The sequence below is a fragment of the Giraffa tippelskirchi genome, chromosome 1, assembly GCF_054371585.1.
Source record: "Giraffa tippelskirchi isolate mGirTip1 chromosome 1, T2T-mGirTip1v1.2.pri, whole genome shotgun sequence".
In the NCBI taxonomy this organism is placed as follows: Eukaryota; Metazoa; Chordata; class Mammalia; order Artiodactyla; family Giraffidae; genus Giraffa; species Giraffa tippelskirchi.
This window is the reverse complement of record NC_137275.1, coordinates 110,189,232-110,205,104: the sequence shown is the minus strand read 5'-3', so window position 1 is coordinate 110,205,104 and position 15,873 is coordinate 110,189,232. Positions and strand designations below refer to the sequence as shown.

At 51.6% G+C, this 15,873-nt stretch overlaps 1 protein-coding gene and 1 long non-coding RNA gene across 2 annotated transcripts in view; one reads left to right on the top strand and one right to left on the bottom strand.

Annotated features, from left to right (window-relative positions):
* Positions 1–15,873, top strand: part of LOC145505791 (uncharacterized) — a 188,764-nt gene that overhangs the window by 116,041 nt on the left and 56,850 nt on the right. Inside the window, exons 37-41 of the mRNA XM_081488689.1 lie at positions 1,205–1,428; positions 3,201–3,432; positions 9,659–9,880; positions 12,161–12,310; positions 15,037–15,260. Of these exons, the coding sequence (XP_081344815.1) occupies positions 1,205–1,428; positions 3,201–3,432; positions 9,659–9,880; positions 12,161–12,310; positions 15,037–15,260 (1,052 nt within the window). The remainder of the gene's footprint in view (positions 1–1,204; positions 1,429–3,200; positions 3,433–9,658; positions 9,881–12,160; positions 12,311–15,036; positions 15,261–15,873) is intronic.
* Positions 2,636–8,664, bottom strand: LOC145506960 (uncharacterized). The gene is made up of 2 exons (XR_014054469.1): positions 8,090–8,664; positions 2,636–5,711 (listed from the first exon to the last, which is right to left on the bottom strand). It is a non-coding gene; the product is annotated as an uncharacterized LOC145506960 (long non-coding RNA).

Below are 15,873 nucleotides of genomic sequence, written 5' to 3'. Positions count from 1 at the left end.
CAGGGAGGGCGGGGCCTGGTGCCCAGGGAGAGACATGCTTGGGGTGGGGGGAGGGCAAGGAGAGGAGGGGGCTTGGTAACATGGGTTCCTCAGAGCTCCCTGGGAGCTGCCCTGCGAGCGGGGCACACCGCCTGCTTGCAGAGAGCTGGAGACTGGGCGGGGAGGGGGACAGTAGAGGCCTCTCCCAGGGAGCTCTCAGAGACCCTCAGTGGGCGCTGCAGGGAGCCCTGGAGGAGGAATCTGCTGGTTCCCTTTGTGCGATTTTAAGGTGAGAGAAGGGAGAGGACGTGCTGGCTGAGCTGATGGGGGTGAAGCCATATGCAGCTGGTTCGCTGGAGAGGAGCAGGAATGATGGCAGGTGGTCCTGGAGCCAGTGCAGGGGGTGGCCCAGCCCTGGGGAGGGGTCGTGACGAAGACAGGGGCGAGGGCGCTGGCCACGGGGGACAGGGAGCCAGCAAGCCAGCACCTCGAGGCTGCCCCTCGGCTGCTTTGAGGTCACGTCTGGGAAAGAAGGCAGGACCTGGGTGAGAGTGGGCCGGGGGGAGATGTGCCAGAGAGAAGGGTGTGAGGTGTGAGAGCTGGAGGGCGGCTCGGAGCCCAGCAGGCCCTCTCCCGCACGTCTCTGGTGACAGAGCCGCCTTGCGGTGTGAGGGGCCGTCCCCCAGAACAGCCCGCGGGCCTGCGCCCCGGGAGGAGCCCCGCGGGGGGCTGGCCCTCCCAGCCCTGCTGGCCCTGCTTGCGCCTGTCTGTGCGTGTTCAGACCAGCCTGGAAAACGGAGGGCTGGGGACCTGCGAGGATGGCGCTCCTCGGTGAGTAACACAAGTGGTGACCGCTGAGGTGGACCCAGAGGCTGCGGAGCTGAAGGATTTCTTTTTCTTATTTTCCTTCAGCCTGGCTGATGGAGGCACAGATGTATTGTTGTAATTTTCGGACTTTGTCTCTGACTCCATCGGCCCACCCTTGTGAATAACCTCATAGGATTGCCTCCCATCCACGCTAAGACCTGAATGTCACCAGGCCATCTAGGAAGTGGATTCTCCTCCTGCCTGTTTCTTCAGTACTGCTCGCTTAAGAGATGGCAGTGTCTCATAAGCATGGCCCGTTTATCCACAGTTGGGGCTTCCATGTAAACTTGTGTTCAGTTCCTGATAGACTTGAGCTGCCCTGAATGTCGCTGACGAGACGTGGTCCTCTCGTGCCCAGGTGCAGACCCTGAAGGAAAAGGACTGGGAGCGCGCGCAGCAAGCCAGCGTGCCGGCCAACGTGGCCCAGGCGTTCGAGAGTGACGCAGACTTGTCTGACGGCGGGGGCGACAGGGCCACCCTCTTCAGCTCGGCCGCTCTGCTGTCGCCCAGCGGGCAGGGCGATGCCGAGACTCTGACTGTGATGCTTCAGGAGCAGCTGGACACCATCAACGAAGAGATCCGGTGGGTGAGCCCGAGCCGAGCTCCCCAGAAACTCGGCTTCTCTGAGGAGCTGTCTTCTCCTTAGAGAAGGCTGAGTGTTCCATAGTAAGGAAACTGACTTCAAGTCTGCTTCAAGAATTTTCAGTTCTGAGATTGCCCTTGATTATAGAGCTCAGTCAGCCAGGGCTGTGGGGGGCGTTGTGGGGTGTCCCCCCACCAGCTCTGAGCCCCAAGGTGGGTGAGGTGCCGTGACAGTGTCCCCTGCGGCCCGTGCACCCTCCAGCACTGAAGGTTCGCCCTCGTGTGTCCCTCGGAGCCTCCCACATTCTGGTGAAAAGCCACCTGAAACAGAAAAGCTGGGGTTTTGGGGTGGCAAATTCCCCCTCAGATCTGCATTTTCCTTTTGAACTTAATACAGTGTGAAGATTGGCTTGTTGTACGACAGTGGTCCAAGGACATGTGTTTGAGTTCTTCTCAACTCATCAGTGTCTGTGAGATGTTTTCTGTAGACACCGTCTGGGCTGTTATAACAGTTTACAAACGGGATAGAATCCAAAGGCCCGCCTCATGGCGAGCAGGGGCCTTGGGTCTGGGTGCGGCCAGGTGGCTGGGGGCCCCGAGGCCAGCCTGGTGCCGCACCCGCACAGCTCTGCCTCCTGTCCCTTGTCCACGTTCAGAGTGGCCACAGGCCGGTGACCCTGCACAGGACCTGGCAGAGCTGCTGCTCAGACTGTTCTTGTCACGTCAGCCCAGGCCGAGGTGCCCGTTCCTGTCAGCCGAGTGCGGGGGGCCCGGGGGAAAGGCAGGGGTGAAGGGCACAACCAGCAAACACAGGTGGTGCCGCCTGCACGTTTGACGCTGAGACAGACTGCTTTGTGGGCCGTGTTTGAGCACAGACAGCTCAGAAAGATTGTCTTTCCCCCTCCCCCAGGAAATACGGAACGGTTACATATTAATATGTTTATTTTTACAGCATGTTGTCAGGTAAAAGTGATTTTTCCTTAGGTAACATGTTGACTTGAGGTAAATGGTAAATTCTTTCCATCAACTTGTTATCAACAGTGAAAAACTTTCAGGGTGTATAAGGAGAAGTGAAACTGGAGAGGTGACGACCTGCGAGAATCTTGTATTTTATTTTGAAAATCATGTTATATGCATAATCGAATATTTAAACTGCTATATAACATCATCCGCGAGACATTAGGGGAGAAGAGCAGTAACTGTGAATTCTAGGTTAATGCAGCACATTGACATGAGTCCAGAAACTCACACAAAGCTGGTGGAGAACTTCATCAAGTGATGCATTTGTACATAGACAACCTAAAAAATAAAAAAATCAATTCAGCACTTCATCTGGTCTAGAGACTTGTGTTTAGAAACTCCAGCTTGTTCGTGGCTCACTGTTTTGATTGTACAGAGTTCCTGATTCCCAGCGGAATAGACTTGAGGCACTGCCGTGCATCTCTGCCCTGAGAGCAGGGAAGGTAAAGGTTGTCAACTTCAGGTTATCTCCTCACAGGGAGAGAGGCGCCACCCAGGCCCCGTCAGAATGTTAGAGTAAACCAGTCAAATCAAACGAGAATGATCAGGGGCCACTTTGTAAGACTCAAGGATAAGTTATTCTAAGTTTGAGAATATTGAAAAGAGGGAAAGTTGAACCTTTTTGCTGAGATGTTAATTGAGCAACTGTTCCTGGAATATGCTAATCGTGACACAGAATGCAAGCCCACATTTGTTGTCCAGACACGTTCCTCTGCTGACAAAGGCAGGTGACGGGTTTTATTCTATTTTAGGTTGATCGAAGAAGAGAAGGAGAACACGGAGCAGCGGGCCGAGGATACTGAGAGCAGGGTGGGCAAGGGGAGCTTAGGCAACCTTCGTTGTTGTAAATCCTCGAGCTCCCTCAACCTGTGTCCCGCCTCCTCGCTCGCCAGCTCCTGCCCGCCCAGCAGTGGGCGCGCCAAGCCCCCAAGGAGGCGGCACAGCTCGGCGCGGAAAGTAGACCAGCGGGACATCAAGACTCTGGTATGTGTCTGCCTCCTCCCTGCCACGTCCCTCCCCCAGCACACTGGCTTTCTTTTTTGTTTGTTTGTTTTTTGTTTTTTCTGTTTTTACCCAGAAGAAACTCAGGTACATTTGCTACGCTTAGAGGTCTAAGATTTTTAAAAACTGCCTAGTCTTTAATCATTCCATACTCGCACAGCAACAAATTAGTCTTGATATTTGGACCACCGGCTTAGCACGTCATCATGAACTCAGCCAGGGCCTGCCTCTGTAACGTTGGGCCCGGCCTGTGCTGGACACAGCAGGTGCAGGGAAGTTGCTGTTGTCACCGAGTAGACAGCCTTGTGAAAGTAACCATAGGCAGCTCTCCTGGCGTGTGAGACCCACGCAGCACATTTTTCATTGGGGATACCTGGCTGCAGGCTGCAGGCCATGCGGTGGGAACAAAACCAAGAATCTAAACTGGTCTGCTTGCTGCTGGACCTGGCTGCACGCTCAGGCCAGCTCTGGGTGTGAAACCAGGTTAAAAGCCTGGTGCCCCAGGGCCCCAGGGAAGAAGTTGGGCTTCCTCACTCTTCTGAGTCTAAAAATGGGATGACGACCTAGGGCTTTTGGTGACAGAGTGTGCAGCTCTGAAGCGCATGTTCCTGCTTTCTTCCATGTTTAGCTTAGGTTTCCTGAGCGCATTGCTGTTTACCCTGTGAAATCATGTCTACAACACTCTGCTTTGTAACTGCACTTGTATTATCACTTTTTTTGTTACCACCCATTTCATGTTAGCTGCATTGTTAGTCAGCATATAATTAAATTAACTGTGAATCATTTTAGCAGCATGTGAAGTGATAACTGGTCTATTTTGTGGTCTTTTGACACATTGGTTTTATAATATGCATCACTGGCCAATTAGTTGATAGTGTGTATTCTTTGACGATTTCTCTGTGGTTTCATGCTTGATTTCTTTCCGAGTATTTGTAAAAGAACAGTTCTGTATATTTTTTCTTGTTGCTGGAGTTCTCTGACGGTGTGTCTGCTTTCATCGTTGGTTTTGATTTCCTGTCTCATCCTGTTGTCTGCTTCGTTGTCATCAATCCAGACCCCAGCTTCCCACAACCGCACCCCCCCGAGGCTGTAGTTTACCCATCCATCTCCCCTCCCCCGTCCTCCCACTTGCTCTGGTCATAGCAGTCTGGGGTCCACAGCGTGTGTCCCCTTAGTCGGGTTTCTGCTTTGTCTTCATGTCTCATTAAATGGTGTTTTTCCCCCATAGCACTAAGTTTGAATTATTGTTATCACTGTGCAGTTACAAGCATAATGTAGATGGATGATACACTACAGAACCTGTGTAATTCATAACTGAGATTATGCTTACCTGAAGAAATGATCCTCTTATGTGTAGAATTAATGGACTTTTGACACAACATCCTTTCTGTGTTGGTGCTTGTATTTGAGACTGTAAATCTCATCAGCTTTTGCATGCTTAATGTCTCTACGAGACTCTTTTACAAAGTATCTTCTATGGTTCATAAAATGTGAAGACTCCACCTGCTGTTACGCTAGCTTTCATTCTTACATATTTTCATAGGGTACCTGCTTTAATGAATTTATTTTCAGAAGTTTGGAATCAAATTCTAGGTAACGATTTTACATTAATGTCCAACAGGTGGTTAGATCTGTTCAGTGTTAAAATAGGTATTACGGCAACTTCCTCGTCAGTTAAATTACTATTTTAAAGTATAACATGTTTTTTTTATTAAGAGAAACTAACTTATAGAGAGGTTTGGCTGAGAACAGACAACTGTTAAGGCCCTTTGTTGTACACAGTGCTGTGCTTTAACAAATCATGATGTTGTAATAGAATTGTATCTTCCTGAGGAATAATGTATAGTGTTTCTCTAGTAAATCTTGAATAGCTTATTTAACTAATGTGGTCCAACAAATTGTTCTGTTTCCAGTTACATGTTCTCTAAATCTACATCTCACTTATATGTTTGCCGTCATTTTTGCTTTACTGTCTTTGCCTATATTGATTCTTGAATTTTTAGCTTCAAAGTCGCAATAAATCTGGTTTCTCTTCATTTCTTTGCATGCATCTATCAGTCTAGTGAGTTAAGGAAGCATCGTCGAAAGGTAAACTATTTAGTAATTTAGCATGCCTTTGTTTCTCTGTGAAGTATTAGAGTCCTTATCGTGTTAGTGAATGAACACTATGTGGTTACGTACTGGTGGATGATTGACATTTTAATAGAAGTAATGAAACTCGCCCACCACTTAAAATATGCTGATGATGCAATCAATCCATCCTAAAGGAGATCAATCCTGGGTGTTCATTGGAAGGACTGATTTTGAAGCTGAAACTCCAGTACTTTGGCCACCTCACGCGAAGAGTTGACTCATTGGAAAAGACCCTAATGCTGGGTAGGATTGGGGGCAGGAGGAGAAGGGGACAATAGAGGATGAGATGGCTGGATGGCATCACTGACTCGATGGACATGGGTTTGGGTGGACTCCGGGAGTTAGTGATGGACAGGGAGGCCTGGCGTGCTACAATTCATGGGGTCGCAAAGAGTCAGACACGACTGAGCGACTGAACGGAACGGAACTGAACTGAACTGAACTGAACTGATGGTTCTGTTGGAAATAGGTCATTGGTTGGGACAATTGTAACAGTTTGCCTTTCTCCCACTTGTTTGCCTTCTAATCATCTCATGCTTATTTATAATAGACATAGTAGTATTTATTATTTTTAAAATTTTCTTTACTTATTTTTTTGGCCATACTGCACAGCTAATGGGATGTTAGTTCCCCAACCAGGGATCAGACCGGTGTGAAAGTGAAAGTGCCAAGTCCTCACCTCTGGACCACCATGGAATTTCCACGTAGTGTTTTCTTAAAAGAAATGACTGAATCAGAGCCATAGATATTAGATTTGGGGGAAGCCAATTTAATGACGGTGGGTAGCAGTGTGCAGGAGACTCTGTGTGCCAGGCACCGTGTCCAGTGCTTTCTGAGCCCGTCATCTAATCCCGCAGACACCCAGGTGAGGTCCAGGCTGCTGTTATCCCCATTCAGCAGATATGGACACTGAGGCTTAGAGAGGCCGGGCACCGTGCCCAGGCTCGCATACCCAGCGGTGCGGTGCAGACTGGTCTGATCAGAGCCTGGACACTTAACCGTGGTGCCGTCCATCCCGCTTTCCTCCAGAGGCCCTCCTGTCCATCACAGCAACCCTGATGGAGGGAGCCTCAGGAGGGAGCTCGCTGCCTCTCCCCTCGGGTCACTTGGATGAGCCCCTGTTGTTGGAGTCCAGTGGCCCGAGGGCTGGCCTTCCTTGTCCCTCTCCTGCTCCCAGCCCGCTGATGGAGCACTCCTGGGGCCTTCCCACAGGACTTGGGCAGCCGCGCTCCGGTTCAGGCAGCTCAGTGCCCAGGAACCCTTCTGCCGGGCACAGCAGAGTAGCTCCGTCACCCTGAGGTTGGTGACCTGGGTGTGCCGCTTGCCCGCTTTGTGGCCTGCTTTGCCCTCCTGTTAAATGAGGACACGGTACTGCCCATCCGACTCACGTGGGCACCCGTGGGGCGGGCTCCCATCCTGGCGGAGGGTGCCAGGCTGGGGACCCAGAGGCCTTTCTCAGGACAAGGCCCGGGGGAAGGGCCTGGCCGTGGTCCCTGACTTTGAGGCAGGTGTTTGTCTGCATTCAGTCCTAGTCAGCCCAGGTGTGTCACTTCCCTGCTCTGTTCTTTGTTGTTTTCTGATTTTTATAAATGCTTCTTTTAACTTGAATTTGAGATTGATCCCTCTTCAGTTCCATGTGGATAATTTCTAGCTTTTGTAGCCTTCTGTTGTCTGAGGGTAGTTGTTAGAGATCAGGGGAGAGTGCACAGTTTATCCAGCTGCTGTTAAACGAGTTCAGCTGTATTTTGCAGTAAGTCACTTTGTTGTCACCAAGCTCCTGTGGAGCTGCAGTGGATCAGTATTCTTTACAGAATCCCATTACAAAGCCACAGGTTAGTTGGTTAAAACGACGCACTCATTGTTTATAAAAATACTTTCCATGCATGCTTCCTAAAACCTCCCCTGGCTGAACCACACGCCCACATGTATAAGTGAGACCTGTCTGGACCCTGAAGGGGTTTATCTGTTCCCCACACTGTTGCCACCACTGTTTCCTGTCCTCAGACCCAGGACCAGCGGAAAAGCTGGGCGTCCAGGAGAGATCTTTTTTTTTTTTTTTAATTAGCTTATTTTTTAATTGAAGGATAATTGCTTTACAGAATTTTGTTCTTGTCTGTCAAATCGCAGGAAAAATCAGGCATAGGTACACATATATCCCCTCCCTTTTGAACCTCCCTCCCATCTCCCTCCCCTCGAGATTGATAGAAGAGTATCTCTTAGTGAAGACTTCAGTTGAGTTCAGTCGCTCAGTCGTGTCCGAATCTTTGCAACCCCATGAATCGCAGCACGCCAGGCCTCCCTGTCCGTCACCAGCTCCCGGAGTCCACCCAAACCCATGTCCATCGAGTCAGTGATGCCATCCAGCCATCTCATCCTCTGTCGTCCCCTTCTCCTCCTGCCCTCAATCCTTCCCAGCATTAGGGTCTTTTCCAATGAGTCAGCTCTTCGCATGAGGTGGCCAAAGTGTTGGAGTTTCAGCTTCAACATCAGTCCTTCCAATGAACACCCAGGATTGATCCCCTTTAGGATGGACTGTTCGGATCTCCTTGCACTCCAAGGGACTCTCAAGAGTCTTCTCCCACACCACAGTTCAAAGGCATCAGTTCTGTGGCGCTCAGCTTTCTTCACCGTCCGACTCTCACATCCATACACGACCACTGGAAAAACCATAGCCTTGACTAGACGGACTTTTGTTGGCAAAGTAGTGTCTCTGCTTTTAAATATGCCATCTAAGTTGGCCAAAACCTTCCTTCCAAGGCGTAAGCGTCTTTCAGTTTCGTGGCTGCAGTCACCATCAGCAGTGATTTTGGAGCCCCCAAACATAAAGTCTGACACTGTTTCCACAGTTTCCCCATCTATTTCCCATGAGGTGATGGGACCTGATGCCATGATCTTAGTTTTCTGAACGTTGAGCTTTAAGCCAACTTTTTCACTCTCCTCTTTCACTTTCATCAAGAGGCTCTTTAGTTCTTTTCCACTTTCTGCCGTAAGGGTGGTGTCATCTGCATATCTGAGGTTATTGATGTTTCTCCCGGCAGTCTCGATTCCAGCTTGTGTTTCTTCCAGCCCAGCGTCTCTCATGATGTACCCTGCGTCTAAGTTAAATAAGCAGGGTGACAAGGACACACAGCCTTGACGTCCTCGTTTTCCTATTTGGAACCAGTCTGTTGTTCCATGTCCAGTTCTAACTGTTGCTTCCTGACCTGCGTACAGGTTTCCCAAGAGACAGGTCAGATGGTCTGGTATTCCCATCTCTCTCAGAATTTTCCACAGTTGATTGTGATCCACACAGTCAAAGGCTTTGTTTGGCATAGTCCATAAAGCAGAAATCGATGTTTTTCGGGAACTCTCTTGCTTTTTCGATGATCCAGCAGATATTGGCAATTTGATCTCTGGTTCCTCTGCCTTTTCTAAAATCAGCTTGAACATCTGGAAGTTCACGGTTCACCTATCGCTGAAGCCTGGCTTAGAGAATTTTAAGCATTACTTTACTAGCACGTGAGATGAGTGCCATTGTGCGGTAGTTTGAGCATTCTTTGGCATTGCCTTTCTTTGGGATTGGGATGAAAACTGACCATTTCCAGTCCTGTGGCCACCGCTGAGTTTTCCATATTTGCTGGCATATTGAATATAGCACTTTCACAGCATCATCTTTCAGGATTTGAGATAGCTCAGCTGGAATTCCATCAGCTCCACTAGCTTTGTTCGTAGTGATGCTTCCTAAAGTCCGGTGGACTTCACGTTTAGCAGATGATTCTTAAAGAGCAGAATAACTGGGGAAAGCTACTAACGGACGGGGTGCTTGATGTAAATCCCGAGCAAGTAAACATGCCAAGCACCAATGGAAAGGCAAGTCCTCGGTCTCGCTCTCTGTCTGGTTCTCGCCTTACCATCCAGTCTGTGCGGGGCTGTTGGGACCTGTCAGCAATGCACCATGTAGATCTGAGTGGCCGTGAGGGTCGTGTGAGCTCCCAGAGTGCAGAAGAAAGTTTTGACCTCACCGATTGCCCGGAAATGCTGTGTTCCCTCCCTCCCAAAACAAGGCTGTCTGTCTAAGGCTTCCTTTCCCCCTTAGAGATCCTCCGACGGCTCCCCAAGCCACGAGGAAGACCTGGCTAAGGTGATCGAGCTCCAGGAGGTCATCGAGAGGCAGTCAGGGGAGCAGAGCCAGTCGAAGGAGTGCCTGGCAAACCTCTCTGCCTACGTGAGAGAGCCGGAGGAGGACCCGGACACGGCCAGGAAGGAGCTCCTCGCGTCCGAGGAAGCGAACAGACAACCACAGCGGGATGTCCGCGAAGTGAGTGACAGCGGACGTGTCTGTTGTCCTGAGGTGGAATGTGGGTCCCTTGTTCTCCGGCTGATCTGAGCTTTGGGATGGCTGCGTGAGTAGGAGCACAGAGCGCTGGCGAGACCGCGACTGGCGGCCTCCCCGCCTCTGCGTCGAGATCTCTGGGGTAGAAGAGGCCTGGTCCAGGCGGTCCATTGGCAGTGGAGCAACACGAGGGCATCCCTAGCGCTGTGCTCACCCTGGGTGTGGACTCCTCATTTCTACAAGTTCTAGGGTGCCCAGTGTGTTCCTCTTTGAAAAATTCATTCATCCATTCATTCATTTATTGGAGTCTAGTTGCTTTCCTTTTTCTTGGAGAAGGCAATGGTACCCCACTCCAGTACTCTTGCCTGGAAAATCCCATGGATGGAGGAGCCTGGTAGGCTACAGTCCATGGGGTCGCTAAGAGTCGGACACAACTGAGCGACTTCACTTTCACTTTTCCCTTTGATACACTGGAGAAGGAAATGGCAACCCACTCCAGTATTCTTGCCTGGAGAATCCCAGGGACAGGGGAGCCTGGTGGGCTACCGTCTGTGGGGTCGCACAGAGTCGGACACGACCGAAGCGACTTAGCAGTTAGCAGTTGCTTTACACTGCTGTGTCAATGTCTGCTGTACAGCAAAGTGAATCCGTCATATATATATATATTTATATTTATATTTATATTTATATTTATATATATATATATATATATACGTGTGTGTGTGTCTACATATATCCCTCTTTTTAGATTTCCTACCCATTTACTTCACCACAGAGCCCTGAGTAGACTGCCCTGTGCTGTAGAGTAGGTCCTTACTCGTTGTTGAGTTTACGCATAGTCTCAGTAGTGTACATACGTCAACCCCAGTCTCCCAGTTCATCCCCCCCACCTGCCTGTCGAATGTATACCTGATGATGCTGAAATTTCCTTCGGGTTCACTCAGGCGAGTCTGGTGACGTCTGTGGAGCCCGTTCTCTCGGAGAGATGGGAGCCCGCTGTGTGGCCCCTGCTGAGGCAGCTTGCCTGGCCGTCTTCTCTAGTTTTCTGAGGTTCTGCTCCTTGAGGGGATGTGTGACATTGATACCGGCGGTCAGACAGGTCGAGTGGCGTTTGCTCACCCTCAGAGCCTCAGGCCCGTGCTGTGTAACCATGTAGAGTCATGATGTTTCTGGTGGTCGTGTCTGCGGCTGTCATGATTGATGAGAAACTGCCTAACGGTCATTGTGAAAAGAGAAGAGTGCTGAGGGTTCGGGCCTCCTCCTGTGAGCCTCACCTCTCCTTTGTAGGCAGGCAGACAGCGCCCACCCTGCCCCACCCCTCCCCCGTGAGACCGTCTCAGACAGAACCCCTCCGACATGTGCTACAGCAGGTGTCCTTGTTTAGTAGCTTGGTGTGAGTAATTCTCTGAGAGCTCAAGGTGAGAACTCAAAACAGAATATTTGCACGCTTGTATAACCTTTTCCCACTACTCTTTGGCAACAGGAGGAGATTAGGTGGCAGAGTTCAATATGTAGAGAATTCTGGGAAAAGCGGCCTTGAGACCTTTCACTTTTAATGTCAGGCCTTTGCCCACATTGGTTACTTAGTAGTCGACTACGGAGGGACCTGCAGTGGATTTTGACCTGGCGGACGGGAGTTGCACCAGCAGCAAGTTCTGGTCCTGGTTTGACCCTTTCATACATGTGGTGTAAGTCTGCTTTAGAAGAATTAGGCTTGAGAAGGCTGCTTCCAGTTGTGTTAAACTTTGACTTCTGTTTCCACTCATTACTATTACTTGAATTCTGAGGAAATTGCATGAGAGTTTTCCGACTTTTACCCGAGGAAACGAGCCTCAGAGGTCCCTGTTGGATCTGTCGAAGGTCCCTCCCTCTTGTGGATCCAGTCCGCCTGTGTGGTGTAGCAGACAGAGGTCGTGACTTCATGCCAGATACCATTCCTCCTGGAATTCATGCAATAACAGGGTAGTTTAGTATACTCTTTGCTGTTTGGGTTGATTATGTTGAAGAGAAGCTTGGGAAACCGAGTGGCCAGACAGAACGTTAATACAGACATATGGGTGCCAATCGTGGCAAATGTGACATTTTAAGTAGGCACGTTTTTGCTCACGTCCGAGGAAACTGCCGTGTCTAGGACTTTAATTTTGAGGACGCTAACTTTATTTTTGAGTTGAAACTTAGGATTTAGTCCAACTTTTTTATGCGTACGTGTATCGGAATGTTCCATGATAATGACTTACCTTTTCTACTCTGCAATGCCCGGTGTAGGCCATGGTCCAGAACACGGACGTGGAGGTGCGAATCACTACCCTTGAGAGATGCTACCTTGCCGCCCAGCGCGAAGCCACCTCTGTGCACGACGACCTCAATGATAAACTTGAAAATGAAATCGCAGATAAGGATTCTATGCATCGACAGGTAACGGCTTTTACTGAACTGTGTCTGACTTTTATAGTGGTGAATTCCTGAGGAAGGAAGGTAAACACCTTTTCATGTGACTCCCACGTTGTAAGGCACCTGCCCCCTCACACTGTGGTCCTGAAATGGTTTTGGAACAAAGCGTTGATAGATCGCTTTATGTCTTCCCATTTTCCTTTTTCTGGCTACGAGTTTCCTTTTAAGGCATGCTTTTTTTTCTTAAAAGAACCAATTTTGATAACTTGTGGCCTACTGTGAGGCCCAGCACAGTACTAATTAGCACCGTTTTGATTGAAATCATCCTGCGAGTAAATGGATACACATACCCATCATTTTATAGTGAGAAGAATTCTCATTGGAAGTTTAAGTACCTTTGTATTTTCGCCTCATTTATGGCATGTAATTTTTCATACATGTCTGTGTTTTGAGCTGCCATGTTCAGTGAGCAGCTAGTTTGGGCCAGACATCGTCAGAACTAGGACTCCAGCAGTGAATTAAAAACCGTGTGCGTTCTTTATCCACTGCCATGTAACAAATCACTGCAAAGCTTAGTGACTTCCCAGTGAGCAGGTCACAGTCCAGTTTCTGTGCTTTGCAGCAGGTGGGCCTGGTTCAGGGCCTCCTGAGGACGCAAACATGGGAAGGCCCCCCAGGGCTGGATGGCAGGCTTTCAGACTCACCTGGCTGGTGGGGACAGGCCCAGGTCCCTGCCGTGTGGACCTCTTCATGGCCTGGCTTTCCTCAGAACACCCTCTGAGAGCGAGAGCGCGGGATGTAGCCCGGGGCCTTTCGCGCCCCGGTCTCGGAAGCCGCACACCTTCAGTTCTGTTTGCGAGAGTGAGCTGCGAAGTCCTGCCTCGCTCAGGGGCTGAGCAGGAGTTGCCCCCTCTGCCTCTTGAAGGGAGGAGGATGGAAGAATTTGTGGACCCGTTTTTAAACCCACGCAGCCTGTCGGACAGTAATGAGCAGGGGAAGGAGACCAGAGTGCCCGAGTTGTCTAAGAGGAGGGGGGACGATCGTGTGTGAACAGGGTGGCCAGCGAGGTGACACCAGGAGGGTGACCTGGAACAGAGACCCGGAGGCCGGAAGAGAAGTAGCCACTCGGAGATAGATCAAGGGTCGTGTCAACAAGCGGAGATAAGGGAGAGAGAGGGCCGCATCAGGGAGGACCCCGGGCTCAGGCCTGAGCAGCTCGAGGCCAGAGCCTGTTTCCTGAGCTGAGGAGGGCTGTCAGGGCAGGGAGCTAAGAGACGGGCCTCAGCCCTGTTGAGGTGGATGAGCCCATGGGGTGTCCAGGGGACCTGTGAGGTCAGCAGCTGAGTGTTCCGGCCTGGATCCAGGAGAGGCCTCACTCAGCTCAAGGTGGACTTGGGTCGTGGGCATACAGATGGTGTTTAAAGGCACAGACAAGGTAAAGTCACCAGGCAGGTGCCCGTGGAGAGATAGGGGGTGCAAGGGTAGAGCTGTGGGGTGCCTCGCATTCCAAGGTTGAGAAGGGGCGCAAGGGACTGACTAGTAACCCCAGGGAGGGCGGGGCCTGGTGCCCAGGGAGAGACATGCTTGGGGTGGGGGGAGGGCAAGGAGAGGAGGGGGCTTGGTAACATGGGTTCCTCAGAGCTCCCTGGGAGCTGCCCTGCGAGCGGGGCACACCGCCTGCTTGCAGAGAGCTGGAGACTGGGCGGGGAGGGGGACAGTAGAGGCCTCTCCCAGGGAGCTCTCAGAGACCCTCAGTGGGCGCTGCAGGGAGCCCTGGAGGAGGAATCTGCTGGTTCCCTTTGTGCGATTTTAAGGTGAGAGAAGGGAGAGGACGTGCTGGCTGAGCTGATGGGGGTGAAGCCATATGCAGCTGGTTCGCTGGAGAGGAGCAGGAATGATGGCAGGTGGTCCTGGAGCCAGTGCAGGGGGTGGCCCAGCCCTGGGGAGGGGTCGTGACGAAGACAGGGGCGAGGGCGCTGGCCACGGGGGACAGGGAGCCAGCAAGCCAGCACCTCGAGGCTGCCCCTCGGCTGCTTTGAGGTCACGTCTGGGAAAGAAGGCAGGACCTGGGTGAGAGTGGGCCGGGGGGAGATGTGCCAGAGAGAAGGGTGTGAGGTGTGAGAGCTGGAGGGCGGCTCGGAGCCCAGCAGGCCCTCTCCCGCACGTCTCTGGTGACAGAGCCGCCTTGCGGTGTGAGGGGCCGTCCCCCAGAACAGCCCGCGGGCCTGCGCCCCGGGAGGAGCCCCGCGGGGGGCTGGCCCTCCCAGCCCTGCTGGCCCTGCTTGCGCCTGTCTGTGCGTGTTCAGACCAGCCTGGAAAACGGAGGGCTGGGGACCTGCGAGGATGGCGCTCCTCGGTGAGTAACACAAGTGGTGACCGCTGAGGTGGACCCAGAGGCTGCGGAGCTGAAGGATTTCTTTTTCTTATTTTCCTTCAGCCTGGCTGATGGAGGCACAGATGTATTGTTGTAATTTTCGGACTTTGTCTCTGACTCCATCGGCCCACCCTTGTGAATAACCTCATAGGATTGCCTCCCATCCACGCTAAGACCTGAATGTCACCAGGCCATCTAGGAAGTGGATTCTCCTCCTGCCTGTTTCTTCAGTACTGCTCGCTTAAGAGATGGCAGTGTCTCATAAGCATGGCCCGTTTATCCACAGTTGGGGCTTCCATGTAAACTTGTGTTCAGTTCCTGATAGACTTGAGCTGCCCTGAATGTCGCTGACGAGACGTGGTCCTCTCGTGCCCAGGTGCAGACCCTGAAGGAAAAGGACTGGGAGCGCGCGCAGCAAGCCAGCGTGCCGGCCAACGTGGCCCAGGCGTTCGAGAGTGACGCAGACTTGTCTGACGGCGGGGGCGACAGGGCCACCCTCTTCAGCTCGGCCGCTCTGCTGTCGCCCAGCGGGCAGGGCGATGCCGAGACTCTGACTGTGATGCTTCAGGAGCAGCTGGACACCATCAACGAAGAGATCCGGTGGGTGAGCCCGAGCCGAGCTCCCCAGAAACTCGGCTTCTCTGAGGAGCTGTCTTCTCCTTAGAGAAGGCTGAGTGTTCCATAGTAAGGAAACTGACTTCAAGTCTGCTTCAAGAATTTTCAGTTCTGAGATTGCCCTTGATTATAGAGCTCAGTCAGCCAGGGCTGTGGGGGGCGTTGTGGGGTGTCCCCCCACCAGCTCTGAGCCCCAAGGTGGGTGAGGTGCCGTGACAGTGTCCCCTGCGGCCCGTGCACCCTCCAGCACTGAAGGTTCGCCCTCGTGTGTCCCTCGGAGCCTCCCACATTCTGGTGAAAAGCCACCTGAAACAGAAAAGCTGGGGTTTTGGGGTGGCAAATTCCCCCTCAGATCTGCATTTTCCTTTTGAACTTAATACAGTGTGAAGATTGGCTTGTTGTACGACAGTGGTCCAAGGACATGTGTTTGAGTTCTTCTCAACTCATCAGTGTCTGTGAGATGTTTTCTGTAGACACCGTCTGGGCTGTTATAACAGTTTACAAACGGGATAGAATCCAAAGGCCCGCCTCATGGCGAGCAGGGGCCTTGGGTCTGGGTGCGGCCAGGTGGCTGGGGGCCCCGAGGCCAGCCTGGTGC